Genomic DNA, 21475 nt, shown 5'->3' on the forward strand with positions numbered 1-21475 from the left:
TAAAGGACAATATCATAATCCACCACCACTTATGTCAATCACCCATGCGTTCCTTAAGACACATAATGAACTGCTACCCCCATTCTTGAGACTCATTATCTCAGGGGTAGGATCTCTTATGAAAAAAAAGCACACACACAGCACAGCTTCTATCCCTGTACCTTCAGCTGTAAAAGCACTTCTAATTTATGTGTATTTTATGTCTGCAATCTGGTGGCAGGATACACTGGTGGGTGTTTATGTGTTTATGTGAATTGTGTTTAATTACATTTAATAAAAATTATATATTTTTTTGTGAACATTATAGCTCCGGTTTTTCTGTTGTATTATTATTATATTATTTGCAGGACTAATCAACAGTTACCAGACATGTTTAGTCACAGTTTTTGTCACACAATGGGTCACACCAAATGTCCCACTCAAAGACGTGATAAATGACCAAGTCCAATATTTTTGACTCATTTGTTTGATTTGGTTATCTTTTTCTACTTTTAGGACAGTGAAAATCTGGTGTAGTTTTAGGTCAAATTTATGCAGAAATATAGAAATTTCTGAAGGATTTACTAACTTTTGAGTACTACTGTATATCTATAGGTAATAGAATGGTATTGATATGATTTCTTAATTCCATCTTTTATTTTTCTTTTGTTTAGTCATTGTCCTAAATGTAATATTCTAACATTTTATGTCTTGCAGGAAGGCCCTGGTGAATGGCTTACCCTCGACTCACAAGTAATAATGACAGATAATGAGATATGTGGAACAAAAGACCCTACCTTCCACTGCATTTTGCTTGACACCCGATTTGAACTTCCATTAGGTAATAAATAAAGTCATGTTGTTTCTGCAGCGAGCCCCTGAGGAGCTGGTGCAGAGGATGGTAGTGGCAGTGACCCTGCTGAGGTGTTATAACATGGTGAACTCCCTTAGGCCGTTTCTCCCTGAGGATCAATTCAGTGGAAAGGTTGTTTGATGAATCAGACCAGAAGTAAAAGTATAACAGTCTCTCTTTACTTAGTGCAAAATATAACTACTTGAATAAACTACCTCTGGATGTGGTCACAGCAGGAACAATGGACAGTTTTAAAAAGTAAATTACATTAATGCTTATAAAAACGTGTAGAAATATGAGCCTCACTTCCTTCTAGGATTCACATCCACACCTATCCCTTGGTTGAACTTGATGGACTTTTTATTAAACATATTAACTATGTAACTATGTAATTTGTGGTAGATCCACCCGTATTAAGTAAAAAGTATTGTTTTTGTCACCAGATGAGGAGGTAAAGTGGCTAGTTGGACGGATTTTTAATAGCACTTGCAGGCACTTTTGGATATAGATGTCCACTGTGTGATACAGACTTGAAGTTAGTATGTCCTATTGGTTATTCTTGGTGATGGCTTGTTTTCTCTCACCAGCAGCAAGGTCTGTGAGGCTTTGGTTTTGCTGATTACTCAGTTGTCTTAATCCTCTGTACATTTTGGGAAAGCTGCATCTTGACTCTGGCATTCTTCCGGGAGTATGGGTCTCAAAGGAGAACTGGATATGGTCCCTTGAAGATGGAATACTGGCATGTGCTCCCTTCCTCCACTCTGTCTGGACTCAAACTCGCACTCCTGGCAAGGAGTAGGACCAGTCCACTCCTACCATTAGGGGAGGAACACGATGGTTAGCCCTGTTCCTGCCAACCATTGCCAACTATACCTCTTCTTACTGGAATACACACATTTGCAGATACACCCAGGACTTGGGTACTGCATTTCTTACCTTATATCAGTTGAAAATATATGAGAGCCAATACATTAGAACCAGCTGATAGTTTTCAAATTTCTTTGCAGAGAAAGATAGGCATAAGACTTTATTGTTGTAATTTCTTGCAAATGTTTCATATCTCACTGAATTAGGCAAAAAGCCATGTATAAATTTCCATATACAGATACAGAACCATATTTCTATTCCATCATTACAAAGGTGCATATGTGCAATCCCTCAAATCATAACACATCAAAATGAATTTCAAGCGTAAATCTAAACATTCAGAGGCGGATTTGGAACTTAAAGTGGCGCTGGAAAAAAATACTAAAAGTGGCCCCATTTTGTAGTTGGGTCTAAATTGATGGAAGGCAGGGCTATCAAAGCCATATTGTGGCACAATAAACCAAACCAACAAAGCCAAGTACCACAGTCCATCACAAAATACTGCCAGCAGCACAAAATACATCCCCAAAAACGTCCAAACGTGAGAAGGGCTCAGGTGAACCTCAGGGCATCGGCCTACCTGGAAATTTCCCTGTAAGATCTATGGCCAATCCACCCCTGTAAACATTAATCCCATACTTCCAACCATCCCTTATATCCCCTACTCCAAAATATCAATCAATCCAATTGACAGATGGCAGGACACCATAAGTTGATGGGGCTACCAATACCGTAGTGTAGCACAAATACTGCCCCAGCGTCACCAAATATCACAGTGAGTGTGTACCATTAATAATCACCCTCTGTTTTCTATTACTGAGCCAGTTACTTACCCACATACAGACATTTTATCTCAGTCCAAGAATTCTCATTTTATATACTAACCTTTCATGTGGTAACCTTTTCATTTTATATACTAACCTTTAACAGTGTCAAATGCTTTGAAGAAGGCCAGATATATGATATCCATTGATTCGCCACTGTCAAGTCTAGAACTTACTTCCTCATAGAAACTGATTAAATTAGTTTGACATCTCTCATGAAGCCATGCTGATATTGCGTTATTTACTTATTTTCATTGCGGTACTCCAAAATATAAACCGTATTCCAAAAAAGTTGGGACACTAAACAAATTGTGAATAAAAACTGAATGCAATGATGTGGAGATGGCAAATGTCAATATTTTATTTGTAATAGAACGTAGATGACAGATCAAATGTTTAATCCGAGTAAAAGTATCATTTTAAAGGAAAAATACATTGATTCAAATTTTCACGGTGTCAACAAATCCCCAAATAGTTGGGACAAGTAGCAATAAGAGGCTGGAAAAAGTAAATTTGAGCATAACGAAGAGCTGGAAGACCAATTAACACTAATTAGGTCAATTGGCATAAAAAGTGCTTCTCAGAGTGGCAGTGTCTCTCAGAAGCCAAGATGGGTAGAGCATCACCAATTCCCACAATGTTGCGCAGAAAGATAGTGGAGCAATATCAGAAAGGTGTTACCCAGCGAAAAATTGCAAAGACTTTGCATCTATCATCATCAACTGTGCATAACATTATCCGAAGATTCAGAGAATCTGGAACAATCTCTGTGCGTAAGGGTCAAGGCCGTAAAACCATACTGGATGCCTGTGATCTCCTGGCCCTTAAACGACACTGCACCACAAACAGGAATGCTACTCTAAAGGAAATCACAGAATGGGCTCAGGAATACTTCCAGAAACCATTGTCAGTGAACACAATCCACCGTGCCATCCACCGTTGCCAGCTGAAACTCTACAGTGCAAAGAAGAAGCCATTTCTAAGCAAGATCCACAAGCTCAGGCGTTTTCACTGGGGGATCATTTAAAATGGAGTGTGGCAAAATGGAAGACTGTTCTGTGGTCAGACGAGTCATGATTCGAAGTTCTTTTTGGAAAACTGGGACGCCATGTCATCCGGACCAAAGAGGACAAGGACAACCCAAGTTGTTATCAACGCTCAGTTCAGATGCCTGCATCTCTGATGGTATGGGGTTGCATGAGTGCGTGTGGCATGGGCAGCTTGCATGTCTGGAAAGGCACCATCAATGCAGAAAAATATATTCAGGTTCTAAAACAACATATGCTCCAATCCAGACGTCATCTCTTTCAGGGAAGACCCTGCATTTTTCAACAAGATAATGCCAGACCACATTCTGCATCAATCACAACATCGTGGAGAAGGATCCGGGTACTGAAATGGCCAGTCTGCAGTCCAGATCTTTCACCTATAGAGAACATTTGGTGCATCATAAAGAGAAAGGTGCAACAAAGAAGGCCCAAGACGATTGAACAGTTAGAGGCCTGTATTAGACAAGAATGGGAGAGCATTCCTATTTCTAAACTTGAGAAACTGGTCTCCTCGGTCCCCAGACGTCTGTTGAGTGTTGTAAGAAGAAGGGGAGATGCCACACAGTGGTGAAAATAGCCTTGTCCCAACTTTTTGGGGATTTGTTGACACCATGAAATTCTGATTCAACATATTTTTCCCTTAAAATGGTACATTTTCTCAGTTTAAACTTTTGTTCCGTGATTTATGTTCTATTCTGAATAAAATATTAGAAGTTGGCACCTCCACATCATTGCATTCAGTTTTTATTCACGATTTGTATAGTGTCCCAACTTTTTTGGAATCCGGTTTGTAGCATCTCTTAGAAAACATTCAAACAGTTTACCCACGACAGATGTTCAACTTACCTGCCTATAGTTTTTGGGCTCTGTTTTTGGACCCTTTTTGAATATTGGCACCACATTTGCTATGCACCAATCCTGTGGAACACTCCCTGTCAGTATAGAGTCCTTAAATATCAGAAATAAGGGCCTGGCTATGACATTACTTAATTCTCTTAGGATACGGGGGTGCATGCCATCTGGTCCTGGCGATTTGTCTATTTTAATCTTTTTAAGACTCTGGTGTACTTCTTCCTGGGTCAGACAGGGCACTTTTAATGGGGAATTTGCTTTTACATTCTGCATTTCATCTAACAGTTTATTTTCCCCAGTGAATACAGTGGAGAAAAAAATTTAAAATAATAATAGCTTTGCTTTCTCCTCATCGCTCTCTGCAACTCCCCCCTCATTACTCTGTAGAGGGTCAACACCTTCAGATTTATACTTTTTACCATTTATATAATTGTAGAACATCTTAGGGTTAGTTTTTCTTTCTTTGTCAATTCATCTCCCTGTCTCTAGTTTGGCCGCTTTTATTTGTTTTTTACATATTCTATTATTATCATTATAGTTTTTCAGTGCTTCCTCGCTACACTCATTTTTTAGTGATTTAAATGCTTTCTTTTTGTCATTTATTGCTTTCTTTACAGTTCTATTTATCCACATTGTTTTTTTCTTTTTCCTTAAACTTTCATACCCATAAGGTATGTACCTCTCACAATTAGATTTTAGGATGTTTTTAAAAATATCCCATTTTGTGGCTGCATTAAAATTTTTGAGGACTTTGTCCCAGTTAGTTAGGCCTATGGCCTCTCTTAGTTGGCTAAATGTAGCTTTTTTGAAGTTTGGTATTTTTGTTCCTCCCTGAAGAAACTCTTTTGAATGACAATTGGAAGGTTATTACTTTATGGTCACTATTTCCCAGGTGTCCCCCAACCTTCACGTCTGTTGTTCTGTCAGGTCTATTAAGTCCAGTATAGCTGTCCCTCTAGTCGGGTCCTGAACTATTTGGGAAAGGTTGTTTCCTTTATGAGATATACAGGTTTCAATTTCTCAGACTATATCTGGGTAGTTGAAGTAATGACCCATTATGATCTGCCTCCTCGTCTATCTTGTTTAGTAGCAGATTTTCTGTGTATCGAAACCACTTTGTTGGGCTATTGCTTGCTTTAAAACATGACTTTTACTAAGTTTGCTCTTAAAAAAATGGGGAAACACTATCTATATTCAAAATTTACAGTGATAAATTATTGTTCCTGTGAATGGACAGTCCCTATAATGATATGGAATGTTCTTACCAGATCAGGAGATTCAATTCTGTCCAAACTACACCCGTCTGTATGGGTCCAAACGGTTTAGGTACGCAGTTAGGCTCGTATTTGCTGAATGGAGTCTTCCATGGGACAGGGTCCTACCTAGCTCTGAATTTAATCCCTAATGAACGTATTGGGGTAGGGGCTATTAGGCCCTGCCTATCAGAAATACAGAGTACCCGCCCCGATAGGGGCGACCCCGTCAGGAACCTTTCCCTGTAAGAGGCCTAAATCCCTAATGGATTCCCTCTCTAATATCCCAACATGTTTCGTCCCACTGTCTGGGGACTCATCAGGGGAGATATTTGATCTTAGAGGGTAAGCTAAAGTGAAAAAATAGAAGGGAAAATACAAAGCAAGAACAGTCACAATTTGTTCCGATTGTATAGAAAAAGAAAAAAGGATCACAATAAATTGATCCAGTGTTTACTAACCGCTTCAGTAGTTGTTCTGTTGAACGCGGAAGATGTCGGATGTATCGACAGGTCCGATTTTGAGAGACACCAAAAGACAGTGGTCCGTGTCCAGTTATGATGCGGGGAACATCTCACCGCCTGTATTTTTTATCTCAGCAGGGTGGCGCTTAGTGTCGCGCCGGTTTCCCTATTTAAATCCCCTGCTCTAGTACAGCCCAGCAGTGTTTCCACTCCCACTTCCTGTGCGCTGGAACGCACATGGAACGCACACTAGTAGCGCGTGCCCGGAAGTGAGAGGGAGGAGCAGAAGCTAACAATGGGGCAGGTCGGAGGTTCCTGACATTACGAGTGCGCGTCTCTCGTTGCATAGCAACCGGGTGACGCGCAACTCACAGTCTAGTCAGATAACTTGACTTATTCTACATCTGAGCATCTTTGCTCGAACCAGGATTTCTTTGGCAGGTTCAGAAGACCAGTACAATTATTGGATTATTTTAGCTCTAGATAGGGGAGTTTGATATCATTTTAATAGGACATGACCCTGCACATGCTCCCAAGTGGTCATCTCACATTTGCATCCAGTGCCTGCACATGTCATAATGAGGCTCAAATGAAGGAGCCATAGTTCAGTTGATCATTAAGGCCATTAGGGTATACTGTCTGCATGTAAAATATCCACTTGGCCTCACATTGCAGTATCTTTTTATCCCAATTTCCTCTTCTGCCGGTTCGTTTTATTAGGTCAATTCCCATAAATTCCAGGGAGTCCAGTCTGATGTTTCTCTCTCATTTGTAATGTCTCCAATGTGTTCGCCTATTCTGCCCCTAAACTCTCTTTTGGTTTTACCAATATACTCTTTTCCGCATTTGCAGTTGATTTTGTAGACGAGACCCTTTGATTTGCAATTTATCATGTCCCTGATAGTATATACCCTGCCCGTGACATTGCTCATGAACGTTTTACCACGGCGTACATATTTGCAAGAGACACATGTACCACATTTATAGCAACCCGTGACCGGTTTGTCTAACCATGTTCTGGGTGCTGGAGGCCCTACAAAGTGGCTGTTCACAACTTTGTCCCGTATACTAATTCCCCTCCTGTAAGTTATGCTGGGGTATTCTCTAATTACACTCCTTATATCTGAGTCCATCCTTAGGATGTGCCAGTACTTGGAGATAATATTTTTCACATTTGGGGCTGCCTGGTCAAATGTTCTGATCAGGCGGATCTCCTTTGTATCCTTATTCTCAACCTTTGCTCCAACCCCCAATGCCCTTTCCTTCTTAGTTTTTAGAAGTGACGCCCGGTCTTGGCTATGTGAAAACTGGAAGGCTGGTTTGAGGGTATGTCAGGGATAGCCTCGATCATGGAATCTATTTTTCAGGTCAGCGGCCTGTTTCAGAAAATCAGATTTCTTTGAACAATTCCTTTTGATCCGAAGGTATTGTCCACGGGGAATACCCTTTCTAAGGGGATATGGGTGGCTACTCTCCCATCTCAGGAGAGAGTTTGTGGAGGTTGGCTTCCTGTAAATTGTGGTATCTAGTGAGCCATTCAAATTTTGGATTATATAGATGTCCAGGAAGGGGAGTTTTGTTTTATCGCATTCTGATGTAAACCGTAGGCCAACAGAGTTGTTGTTAAGGCCCTTGGTCCAGATGGTAAATGCCTCTAAATAGCCCTTCCAGATCACGAAACTATCGTCTATGAATCTAGACCATATTTGAATGTTCTCACTCCTCTTTGGGGTGTCGTCCCCAAACACATGGGTATCTTCCCACCAGCCCAGGAACAGATTTGCATACGATGGGGCACAAGAACTCCCCATCGCGGTGCCCCTGAGCTGGTGGTAGTATTTTCCATTGAATAGAAAGTAATTTTTGGTCAGAGAAAATTCCAAGAGCTGCAACACAAACTGATTATGTGGAGAAAATTGGCAACCCCGTGTGGATAGAAAATACTCCACTGCCAGGAGACCAAATTTGTGGGGGATCGACGAGTATAAGGCTTCCACGTCGATGCTACCCAAAATGGATTCTTCCTCCAAATGGGTCCCCTCCAACTGTCTAATAAGGTCTCCTGTGTCACGCATGTGAGAAGGGAGAGCTGTGACAAAACCTACATTCCTAGGTTTTGTCCTAGGCTGCCAATCCCGGATACAATGGGGCGCCCTTTTGATAGGGCTGGTCCCCTTGTGTACCTTCAGGAGGGAGTAAAATGTTGCTACCTGAGGGTATTGGGGGAGTAAGAAGTCATGTTCATTCTGGTCAATTAAGCTCTTGGCCTTTGCATTGTCCAGAATGGACTTGAGTTTCCTTCTGTATTGGTCTGTTGGGTCACCATGCAACACTTCATAACATTCTCTAGATGCTAGTAATTCCTCACACATAGTTTTATAGTCAAGCGTGTCTTGGATCACAATATTTCCGCCTTTGTCTGACGGTTTAATTATTATGTTTCTGTCCTGCTCTAGGTCTTTCAGGGCTGCCAATTCCTCTTTTGTACAGTTTGTCGAGGTAAACTTCATTGGCATGCCTTTCAAGTCCCTAGTTACCAAGTTCATAAATACGTCAATACAATTAGTGTCGCCATATGGTGGATATTTACTACTTTTGTTTTTAAGTGACGTAAAGGGGCCTTCCCCTTCTTGGGGGCCCACTGGTAAGGCGAGATTGTGAAGCATCCTGACGTCTTCAAGCATCTTAGTAGGAATTCCTAGCTCATGACTTTGTTTTCTGTCTATGTTCTTGAAGTGTTTGACCCATCTGAGCTTGCGTGCAAACAAATTCAAATCCACTATTGTTTTGAACAGATTAAATCTAGCAGTCGGTACAAATGAAAGACCTTTTTCAAGAATACCGATCTCAAATTTATTAAGAGGGTGAGTTGACAGGTTCATTATTTTTGGGCCGGAACTGATGTCACTGGCGGTTGTGCTCGATTCCGTAGGGGGTATGTCGGGGCTTGATATAAAAAACTTGTATTGCCTCTGTTTTGTTGGTTACCCCTATAGTTTCCTCTGCCTCTGCCTCTTCCACATATTGGGTTCTTATTAGTGTTCTGTTCTCTGTCTGAATCTGACTGTTCTGTTTCGGTGGAAGATATGTCTGTGTCTGGTGTTACAAACCTATTTCCAGTCACTAAAGTGTACACTTTATTCTCCCTAAAATCTGCCAGGTCTCTGATAAATTGTTTATGTTTTCTGTCTTTTAGGTGATATTAAAAAAGGTTCTAATGTAGCCTGGAGTTGTTTTTCTTTATTGTTAAATTCTCCTTCTGATACAAAGGATTGAGTAATACTAATCTGTTCTTTTAGTTTGGTGTTTAGCTCCTCTAGGGTGACACGCTCCTGTTCTAATAGGATTTGCATAAGACACAGGGAACTACTGGTTGCTGTTCCCATTTTGTCATTAGAGAAGTGTTTTTGCACCTAGCTGCTGGGGTCAGAGAAATTCTTAGTCCCCTTGGTTTATTAGGTGGTTTATAATAGACTACTATTAGTATTTTTATTATTGTTTCTACCCACAGTGACTCCACATGTTCATGTCCCTCAATTATATCTTCTCTGACTGTGGTCTTTAAACAGGACTTTACATAAAGGCAAACCACTCCCCCTCTCTGGTTTTTTGCGATCCTTTCTAAACAGACTGTAACCCTGTATGTTAACCGCCCAGTCATAGCTATCATCCAGCCATGTCTCAGTTATTCCCACTATGTCATAGTCCTCCTCACACACCACTAATTTCAGTTCACCATTTTTCACGTCAGGCTTCTGGCATTAGTATACATACAATTAAGAGGTTTATGTATATTTTTTATCCTTATGAACTGTTCTAGTCCCTCCTTCCATTCCTCCCCAGTCCTATTACCTTTTTTGTTTCATTTTTTTTTTTTTTTTTAGTATTAACCTGCAAGATACCTAGGTTTCAAGTAAAAATAAAATGCAGCTTTCCCATAATAAAGTCATATAAAATTATAAATAACAGGAAAAAAAAGAAAAACAAGCATATATTAGGTATCCCTACGTCTGTAACGACGCTCTATAAAAATATCACACAATCTATCCCCTCAGGTGAATGCCATAAAGAAAACCTAAATAAAAACAGTGCCAAAACAAAGTCTAATGCCAAGCAATCTAAAAATCGTATGTACTCCGAAATGGTACCAATCAAACTGTCACCTCATCCTGAAAAAAACAAGACATAAGACAATCGCCCAAAAAATAAATAAAAATATGGCTTTCAGAAAATGGTAACACAAAAATAAATGTTTCACTGTGTAAAACTTGAAGGGATTTTTTTATCTCAAAGAATGGGTGCATATGGCTTGTCTTATAGATGTGGATCCCACCTATATCAGTAACGGAGCCCCACAAGGTGGTGGCTGAAGGATTCCGGTCCGGCCACCACCAAGCGGTCTCCCCATAGAAGTGAATGGGAGAGCACTGCCTGATGAAAATAGCCAAGCCAGCGCACGGCTATTTGTGGCGGCCCCTTAGAAAATAAATGGAGGGCGGCTGCGTATGCGCACAGCGCCCTCCACCACTTTCAGGGCTCTGTTCTCAATATAGGTGTGGTCCCAGTGGTGTGACACGCACCTATAAGATAATGGAGGCATATGCTAGCAATATGCCCCCATTGTCTGAGATGAGACAATCCCTTTAATAGGAAAAAAAAAAAAAAATTGACATACTAGGCATCGCTGCGTCTGTAACAACCTGCTCTGTAAAAATGACATGACCTATCCCCTCAGGAATGCCATAAATAAAAGCCATTTTTGGTCCCCTTGCCCCAAAAAATCATATGCAGCCAAAAAATGCAACAATAAATAAGTCAACTCTTCCTGCAAAAAAGGAGCCCCTACGCATTGGCAGAAAATTAAAATAGAAAAATAAATATATGGCTTTCAGAAATGGAAAAAAAATAAGATAGACATATTATCACAGTGTAGTTTACTGTGACACAGGTTACCAGTAGCTCTTGGGTGTAATGGCTGCGGTGGATGTCGTGAATGCTGATTACCTGATGAACAAACAAAAAAGCTCACTTATTGGGTACCGTAATTCAATTGTGCGCACATAAAAATGATCATTTACTGGAAGTAAAACAAGTAGTCAGTATGCAGAAGAACAATGACAGTAGTGTCTGTGAAGGTTCTCATTTATCCAGGTCATGGTATATCTGTAAAGAATAAATCAAGGCAACTGGACATACTGTAGATTTCTTGAAAACATTTCACTCGTTCTTCCAATGAGCTTTCTCAATTCTGAGTGACTGTACAAGAATTCTCTGAGAATAAATATGTAGCTGAATCAACATCTGGTAATTATACCCAGCATGGGGTCAGAGGTCATTATACCCAGCATGGGGTCAAAGATGTTGATTCCATTATCCTAATTGGAGTCAGTAGGTGATAATGACCTCCCAGAAAAAGGTGTCAAGACAGCATTGTATGTGGCAGATAATAGATGTCTACCCCCCCCCCCCCCCCGCCTCTTTTCAAGCTTGGCTTCTCCATTTTTTACGTAGATGGACTCCTTCACACCTCATTTGTACCAATCGGCCTCTTTATCCAAAACACATACTTGACTGTCTTCAAAGGTGTAACCTGTTTCTTTTATATGTAAGTGCACGGCTGAATCTTGAACAGAGGTTTGGTTCTTCTATGCTGAGCCCATACACTGATGTAGTTGTTGTTTTGTTTTGCCGATATAAAGTTCTGAGCATTCCTTATTGCACTGGACTGCGTAAATAATGTTAACCATCTAGTGTTTAGGTGTTGGGTCTTTTGGGTGAACCAGTTGTTGCCTCAGTGTGTTTCTGAGTTTAAAACAGACAGGGATGTGATGTTTATTAAAAATTATATGATTTTGCTAATTTATGACGTAAAGTCATGATTTTATGAAAGACACGGAGGCGAGTATTGCTTTATCTCTCTTTACTGACAAAACCACAGCAGCAAAGAAAAAACTTAGGAGATTAGCATATCTCCATGGTAACAAGCTCCTCCCACTTGCTCCCCTATATATAGTCTCTGTTGCAGGAAGCCTTCCTCTTTCTTGGCGGATGCCACTCCAACTCTTCAGGAACTTTGAAACAGAAGCCGAGAACTGGTCAAACCGGAACTGCAATGCCGAAACTGGGGACTAAGAATGTAGATCATATGTAATCCAGCCATGATTAAGTCACACTAGGAGAAAAGAGAAAAAGGAGAATCACATAGCGGGGGTAATAGTAACACTAAAGGAACATGTGCATGCAAAGCAGCAAGGAGCATAATAAATGGCAAGTATAAGTGATCGTCACCAGGTCAAAATAATACAATAATTTATTAAATAAATAAATAAATAAATAACTAAAATTAAAGTGAGCAGGGAGGGAAAATAAGTGAGGGAGGGCAATACTCGCCTCCGTGTCTTTCATAAAATCATGACTTTACGTCATAAATTAGCAAAATCATATAATTTTATTTCAAGACACGGAGGCTCCTGTTGCGAGTTTAAAGCTGTCCAATAACAAGAGTAAAAACATGTTGAGTAGGACGAAAATAGAAGTCTCTGAAAGTCGATACTCTGGACCAGTCTGCGATTTTCATAACGTCCTCCAGGCGAGCGCCCGCCGCCATCATAGAAGTAGACGATGCGCTTCGAGTAGAATGAGCGGTGAATATTGAAGTATCAACACCCGCTAAAGACATGAGCCACTTAACCCATCTAGCCAAAGTTGTGGTGGAAACTGGGGCAAACGGACGTCGGTAAGAAAGGAACAACTGAGGAAGCTCGGTGGAACGATGCGGTAAAGTTCGAGACTCGTATTCGTGTAGACAAGATACGGGACAAAGGGCAGGAACTCCCGGAAAAGAAGGATAAGATACAGAACGAATCTGGGTCTTAGTCCGACGAGAAATGTCAAAGGTGACTCCTTCAGGAGAGAAAAATCTGGCGTTATAATCTAACGCTCTCACGTCAGAAACTCTCTTACAAGAGATTAGACAGAACAGAGTGACCAGTTTAGCTGACAATTGGCGTAATGAGAGTTCCGAATTGGGTGGCCAGGAAGAGAAAAGATTTAAGACCAGAGAAACATCCCAAGTGGTGGAAAGGCGTGGTCTGGGAGGACGAGACATCCTGGCGCCTTTAAGTAGGCGGCAGACTAAAGGGTGTTGGCCTGAAGGGCGGCCTTCAAAACCTTGATGAAAAGAGGAAATGGCGGACCTGAAAAGATTAATGGTCCGATAAGCCTTACCGTCGTCGAATAGGGAAGTAAGAAAATTTAAGATGTCTGTTACAGTGGCCGAAACGGGATCCAGACCACGGTCCACGCACCAACTAGACCAAGATCTCCAGGCCGCTCTATAAGCCCGTCTGGTGCCAGGAGCCCAAGACTCTTCCAGTAATCTCCAAGTTGGTTCCGAAAGGACATAGCCTTGGTAGGAACGCCTGAAACTCTGCACGCCAGTAATCGGAGAGAACCCTCCAGAAGGAGAGGATGTTGAGCGTCTTCCGGACCTAAGAGGAGATCTGGGTAAACTGGTAGGAGAAAAGGAGGAAAGATGAGAAGTTCTAGAAGGTTGGGAAACCATGACTGAGTGGTCCAGAACGGAACGATCAAGATGATCTCCGCTGATTGGGAGCGGACCTGGTTCAGGGTTCTCGGAATCATTGAGAACGGCGGAAACGCGTAGTGGAGATCCTCTGACCAATCTTGAAGGAATGCGTCTACAGCCTCCGCTTCTGGATCCGGGCGCCAACTGAAGAACCTCGGTAGCTGTTTGTTCAAACGGGAGGCGAAGAGATCGATGCAAGCAGGACCCCAGATTGAGGAGATGGTAGAAAACACCTGCGCATCTAATCTCCAGTCGCTGGTATCCTTGAGATAGCGTGAGCTCCAGTCCGCCTGAACGTTGTGTAGTCCTGGGATGTATTCCGCCACCACTGTAAGTTCCCGACTCAGACAGAAAGACCAGAAATCCCTGGCCAAATGAGACAGCATGGGAGAATGGGTACCGCCCATGGCATTGACATAACGGACAGCGGAGACGTTGTCCATACGTAGTCGAATGCAAACCTTGGTCATGTCCTTCGCAAAACTGCGAATAGCGAATGAGCCCGCTAGGAGTTCTAAGGCGTTGATGTGTAAAGGAGACTCTTCTACTGACCAACGACCTCCGGTCGAAATGCCCTCGCAGTGGGCCCCCCAACCAAGTAGGCTGGCGTCCGACTCTACTGTGAAATCCGGACGGGGACCGCAAATCGCCTTCCCGTTCCAGGCTTGAAGATTGCCGATCCACCAATGGATCTCGTCCCGAGTTTCGTCGTCCAGACAAATAAAATCTGCGTAGGTGGCTCCTTTGTGAAGATGCGCCGTCTTCAGGCGTTGTAGGGCTCGGTAGTGTAAAGGAGCTGGAAAAACGGCCTGGATGGAGGACGATAGAAGACCGATGATTCGAGCCAGATGTCGAAGGGAAATCCGGGGCATGTCCAGCGTTCTGCGTAATTCCTTGCGAATCTCCTTGATCTTTGTCGTCGGAAGACTGAGGGTTTCTGCTACCGAATCCACGGAAAACCCTAGGAATTCCATTATCCGTGCTGGTGTCAAAACGGACTTGTCGTAGTTGATGAGGAATCCCAGTCCGGTTAATAGACTTGAAGTGAGTTCCAGATGTGAGAGAAGGGTCTGTCTGTCCTGGGCCAGCAGAAGTATGTCGTCCAGGTAGATAATTAGTCGAATTCCTCGACTGCGGAGCCATGCTACCACCGGCCGCATGAGTTTGGTGAAACACCATGGGGCCGATGAAAGGCCGAAGGGGAGGCAAGTGAAACGCCAAATTTCTCCCTTCCATTTGAAGCGAAGCAGGTCTCTGGAGGATTCTTCTACAGGGACGGTGAGGTACGCGTCCTTTAGGTCGAGTTTCACCATCCAATCTCCTTTTAGTAGGAGATCCCTGAGAAGATGGATGCCCTCCATCTTGAAGTGTCGATATCGCACAAACCTGTTTAGGGGGCGTAGGTTGATGACTGGGCGCATCTGGCCGCCCTTCTTGTGCACCAGAAAGATAGTGCTGAGAACTCCTCCGGAGTAATCTGGAGCACGTTCGATCGCCTCCTTTCTGTGTAGGTCCATCAATTCCTTGTCTATGTGGAAGAGGGTCTCTGATGAAGTGGCCATAGGGTAGGGGGGGTTGGGAAGAAATGGAAAACTTACCAACTCTATCTGGAAACCAAGGATTGTGGAGAGCACCCAAGTGTCCGTGGTGATGGCGGACCAAGGATGAGAAAAATGTCGTAGTCTGCCCCCTACACAAAGTGGAGAAAAAAGAAGTGGTGGTACACTTACCGAAAGGGCGGCGGGAGCCGGAGTTTCCACGGAAACCTCTACGATTGGGGGCGCCTCGGGATGGGAAGAAACCCATTGGTTGTCTGGAGTCCTGGAATGAGGATCTATCTGAATAGGATCGGTGGCTGTAGGAACCTCGACCCGAGCCCCGGGTCTGGAAAGAGGAGCGGCCGGACAGACGGCCCCTGGAGCTGCCGGCCCTGTGAGAAAAACGAGGGTGGAAAACCCTCTTCATGGAGGATTGGGCCTTGTCAAGGGCCGTGAATGCTCCCACAAATTTGCTCATGTCTTTAATGAATGAGTCACCAAAGAGGAGGCCCTGTGCCTCACTACCAGATTCGGACAGAGCTAAATTAGCTAACTTAGGCTCGATTTTAAATAAGATCGCCTTACGTCTTTCTATTGACAGGGAAGTGTTGACATTCCCAGCTATACAAATGGCACGTTGTGCCCAGGCACGGAGGACCTCAGGGTCCACAGACTCATTAGCCGCCTTTGCGGACTCGGCTAGTTCAAAATTTTTTGCTAGGGGCCCAAATATGTCCAGCAGTTTATCTTGGCATGCTCGAAGAGCAGAATCTAGGCCTCTCCTAGGGTTCCAGCCAGATTTAGATAGAAACTGGACCATCTTAGGGTCTACTGATGGTGTATCGCACACTTTATTTGGTATTAAGGGCCGCGGGCATTCAGCCCTGAGTTTTTTACGCGCCTCCTTACTGAGGGGGCAGCGGACTCTGGACTCTAAGTATTGGGCTACATGATCCAGCGGTAGCCACTCAGCTGACCTTGGGTGGTGCAGGGAGTCAGGATCGAATAATGGCTCTCCAGAAGGGTCGGTCAAAGGACCGGATGAACCCAATGCAGCCTGGGATGTCGACGGTATAGCCGCAGTAGCGGAACTGTCAGTAGGTTGAACATATGGTGAGTCAGACAGGTCTGCATCTGGATATTCCTCATCCTCAAATCTAGCCTCCTCATAGTCTGAACCGAATTCGGATCCTGAGACTGATTCTGGTTGTGCTCTGGCACATTTCCAACTCCTCGCCTTTTCTGCCTGGCGGGAATAGGCTCTCTTGCGCGACCTTGGCGCGCCGTCTTGGGTGGCTATGGTCACACCAGTCAAATCAATTCTGGAGGTAGGATGGGAAGTAGCACCTGCTTGGGTATCCACTGAGGGTGTGGGGGGCTGGCTCTTAAGTGCATCTGCAATTGTCATGGAAAGGGAATGGGACATAGATCCCATTGCCGCAATAATAGCCTCTGACACAGAGCGCTGTAGCATATCAACCTGGTTAGGGTCTAGTGTGGAAGGGGCTGTACTAAATTCCGGTGCTGTAGGAGGGGAGTGAAATTCTACCTCAGACTCCTCAGCTATAGAATGTCTGGATGGGGTATGTGACATGGTAACTGAGGTAATATTGAGAGATTTAATGTCTCTAAGTATAAAACTGGGTTAAACCTATAGACCTAATAAACAGGGTAGTTTGGAGAAAACAAATAATTTAATTGGGGTGAGTTACCCCACAAGACGCAGAGAAGAAATGCAGAGAAGAAAAAACGTAGCCTAGCAGCGGTAAACCGAGGGTCTGACTGAATGATTGCGCGCCTACAAACGTAAAATGGCCGCCGAAAATCTCGCGATAGAAAAAACGAGATTTTCGGAGTGGCCAGAAGGGATCCAAAATGGCCGCCGAGATTCTCGCGAACGGAAGGATCCGTGCGAGATCTCGGGGCAGTGCAAGTAAAATGGCGACCGGACGAGGAAGCGCCAGGTATGATAGGCCTGAGAGGAAAAAACGGGCGAACAAAAGGAGGGGGAGTACAGGGTGGGTCGGGGCGAGAGAAGGGAAGATTTGATAAAGAAAAAACGATGTGGTAAAGGGGAATGAAAATGGCGCGCAACCTGTGGAGAAAAAATTACAACTACAGTTGCAAAATGACACCAACTATAATAAATGAATAAGTGGGTAAAGACCGCACCCTGTAAGGAACGAAATGTATATCTATATACAGTGTATTACATATAAACATTAGAAATTAGGCACAGTGAGGTACTTAGCTGTGGCAGCAGCAAAGAAAGAGGAAGGCTTCCTGCAACAGAGACTATATATAGGGGAGCAAGTGGGAGGAGCTTGTTACCATGGAGATATGCTAATCTCCTAAGTTTTTTCTTTGCTGCTGTGGTTTTGTCAGTAAAGAGAGATAAAGCAATAGGAGCCTCCGTGTCTTGAAATAAAATCCTTGAGTTTCTCAGACACCCCAGCTACATATGGGATAACCATATTCTTGCGTCTGTCAGGCTTCTCGCCTCCTTGCGTCTGTCATGACTCCTAGTTTGTGGTCTAGAGGATGGTGGGAATCAAATAGCAGGTACTGGTCTGTGTGTGTTCGATAGACCTCAATTCCTAGCTTCCTTCCCTCTTCCAATGTTATAAGACAGTCCAGAAATGCCAGTTTATTGTTCTGCATATCTTCCCACGTGAAATAGATGTTATGATCCACTGAGTTGATGTGGTCGGTGAAAACCTGTAACTCTTGTTTATGAATTTTATCTTTTAAGTCTCATCCAAATATCTGAACCAATGACTCGGTGTAATTCCCTTGAAAGTGGTCAGGGCTTTGCTTTCTACTTCCTCCATATACAGGTTCGCTACAATAGGTGAGACTGGCAATCCCATAGCACAGCTATGTTTTTGCTTGTAGAACTTGTCCTTATACTTGAAGTAGATGGTACTCAGACAATTAGGATAATGGAATCAACACCTTTGACCCCATGCTGCGTATAATGACCTCTGACCCCATGCTGGGTATAATTAACAGATGTTGATTCAGTTACATACAGTCATGTGAAAAAATTAGGACACCCTTTGAAAGCATGTGGTTTTTTGTAACATTTTTAATAAAAGGTTATTTCATCTCCGTTTCAACAATACAGAGAGATTAAAGTAATCCAACTAAACAAAGAAAACTGAAGAAAAGTCTTTTCAAGATCTTCTGTAAATGTCATTCTACAAAAATGCCTATTCTAACTGAGGAAAAAGATAGGACACCCTTGCCCCTAATAGCGAGTGTTACCTCCTTTGGCTGAAATAACTGCAGTGAGACGGTTCTTGTAGCCATCTACCAGTCTTCGACATCGGTCTGAGGAAATTTTACCCCACTCCTCAATGCAGAACTTTTTCAGCTGTGAGATGTTTGAGGGGTTTCTTGCACGTACAGCCCTTTTCAAGTCACCCCACAGCATCTCAATGGGATTCAAATCTGGACTTTGACTTGGCCATTCCAGGACTCTCCATTTCTTCTTTTTCAGCCAATCTTTGGTTGATTTACTAGTATGTTTTGGGTCATTGTCATGTTGCATGGTCCAGTTCCGCTTCAGCTTTAATTTTCTAACTGATGGTCTCACATGTTCTTCAAGCACCTTCTGATACACAGTAGAATTCATCGTGGATTCTATGATGGTGAGCTGACCAGGTCCTGCTGCAGCAAAGCAGCCCCAAACCATGACACTTCCACCTCCATGCTTCACAGTTGGTATGAGGTTCTTTTCTTGGAATGCTGTGTTTGGTTTACGCCAAACATGTCCTCTGCTGTTGTGTCCAAATAATTCAATTTTGGACTCATCTGTCCAAAGAACATTATTCCAGAAGTCCTGGTCTTTGTCAACTTTATCTCTGGCAAATGTCAGTCTGGCCTCGATGTTTCTCTTGGAAAGCAAAGGTTTCCTCCTTGCACACCTCCCATGCAAGTTAAACTTGTACAGTCTCTTTCTGATTGTAGAGGCATGTACTTCTACATCAACAGTAGCCAGAGCCTGCTGTAGTTCTCGAGATGACACTTTAGGGTTTTTGGAGACCTCTTTTAGCATCTTGCGGTCTGCTCTTGGGGTGAACTTGCTGGGGCGACCAGTCCTGGGCATGTTGGCAGTTGTTTTGAAAGCCCTCCACTTGTAGACTATCTTCCGGACAGTGGAATGGCTGATTTCAAAATCTTTTGAGATCTTTTTAAATCCCTTCCCAGACTCATAGGCTGCTACAATCTTTTTTCTGAAGTCCTCTGACAGCTCTTTTGCTCTCACCATGGTGCTCACTCTCACTTCAACAGTCAGGAGCACACCAAACTAAATGTCTGAGGTTTAAATAGGGCAAGCCTCATTCAACATGCAGAGTAACGATCTACTAATTATGTGCACCTGGTGTGATATACCTGTGTGAGATCTGAGCCAATTTAAGAGGGAATACATGTGAGGGTGTCCTATCTTTTTCCTCAGTTAGAATAGGCATTTTTGTAGAATGACATTTACAGAAGATCTTGAAAAGACTTTTCTTCAGTTTTCTTTGTTTAGTTGGATTACTTTAATCTCTCTGTATTGTTGAAACGGAGATGAAATAACCTTTTATTAAAAATGTTACAAAAAACCACATGCTTTCAAAGGGTGTCCTAATTTTTTCACATGACTGTATTTATTCCCAGATAATTCTTGTACAGTAACTCAGAATTGAGAAATCTCTTTGGATGAACAAGTGAAACGTTTTCAAGTTATCTACAGTAAGTCCAGTTGCCTTGATTTATTCTTTACAGATGACAGTAGTGATCACTTTTCGCCATACAATGGAGACCACTCCATGTAAATACAGCATTATCCTTTGTTAAAGAGCAGGCAATTGTCTTCCTTCCCAACAATCTGCTACTCTGTCGCCCTGTGTAAAGGGACCATAACAGATTAGGTTATCAACTACAATGAGTTGCTTAATGAGAAACAATTTGATATAGAGCAGTGCACAATACCGTTCTGTTTTGCATACTGCATTGTGTGCTAAACTGCAAATATTCATGTGCATGAGCCAGAAAAATGAACAAGTAATATTTCTTTTTGGTAGCAGTAGGGTGGGCCCCTAGAATAATTTCCACTAGTGCGCCCTAGGCACCCCAGACCGACATTGAGCACGACAAATTACAAACTGGTACAGAAGTAAAGAGGGCCCTGCCCGCGAGGGCTTAATATCATTCAGAGTGTATGAAAATGACACAGCGCAGCAGAACTTGCTCCCTGTGATGTGTATGTGAAAACTCGGGCTGGGTGCCACCAGCCCACTGCATTGTAAAAGGCAATTGGCCACTGGGAATTTTTCGGATGAATCGCTTTGCCAATCGGCCCCTGACTCCATCTCAGATCATTTGAAATACCTTTTCTTCATTTATATAAAGAGGGGAGAATACAGTTTTCTTTGTTTTCCTAATATCATTTATAACCTCTGACCCCTAAATCCCTTTCCTCAGATACTGAGGTTAGGACTGCATCACTGATTTTATGTTCTGCTCTTGGGTTTTTACGCCCCAGGTGCATTATCTTGCACTTTTTATGTTGATAAGTGCAAGATAAGTCACCTTGGGCGTAAAAACCCAAGAGCAGAATATAAAATCAGTGATACAGTCCGAACCTCAGTATATGAGGAAAGGGATTTTGGGGTCATTATTTCTGAAGACTTAAAGGTAGGCAGACAATGTCATAGAGCAGCAGGAAATGCTAGCAGAATGCTTGGGTATATAGAAACATAGAAACATAGACTGTGTCGGCAGATAAGAACCATTTGGCCCATTTAGTCTGCCCAATATACTAAATACTATAGCCCCTGGCCCTATCCTATATAATGGATGGCCTTATGCCTACCCCATGCAGGCTTAAACTCCTTCACTGTATTTGCAGCTACAACTTCTGCAGGAGGGCTATTCCATGCATCCACTACTCTCTCAGTAAAGTAATACTTCCTGATATTACTTTTAAACCTTTGCCCTTCTAATTTTAAACTATGTCCTCTTGTAGCAGTTTTTCTTCTTTTAAATATTCTCTCCTCTTTTACCTTGTTGATTCCCTTTATGTATTAAAAAGTTTCGATCATATCCCCTCTGTCTCGTCTTTCTTCCAAGCTATACATGTTAAGGTCCTTATCTTTCCTGGTAAGTTTTATCCTGCAATCCATGTACTAGTTTAGTAGCTCTTCTCTGAACTCTCTCC

At 42.8% G+C, this 21475-nt stretch overlaps 1 protein-coding gene across 1 annotated transcript in view; it reads left to right on the forward strand.

The window, feature by feature from the left end:
* The window catches only part of LOC122927160 (protein unc-13 homolog A-like), a 2447183-nt gene that overhangs the window by 89628 nt on the left and 2336080 nt on the right, over positions 1 to 21475 (forward strand). Inside the window, 1 exon segment of the mRNA XM_044278759.1 lies at positions 697 to 820. Within this exon segment, the coding sequence (XP_044134694.1) occupies positions 697 to 820 (124 nt within the window).

Source organism: Bufo gargarizans, chromosome 1 (assembly GCF_014858855.1).
Source record: "Bufo gargarizans isolate SCDJY-AF-19 chromosome 1, ASM1485885v1, whole genome shotgun sequence".
NCBI classification, from domain to species: domain Eukaryota; kingdom Metazoa; phylum Chordata; class Amphibia; order Anura; family Bufonidae; genus Bufo; species Bufo gargarizans.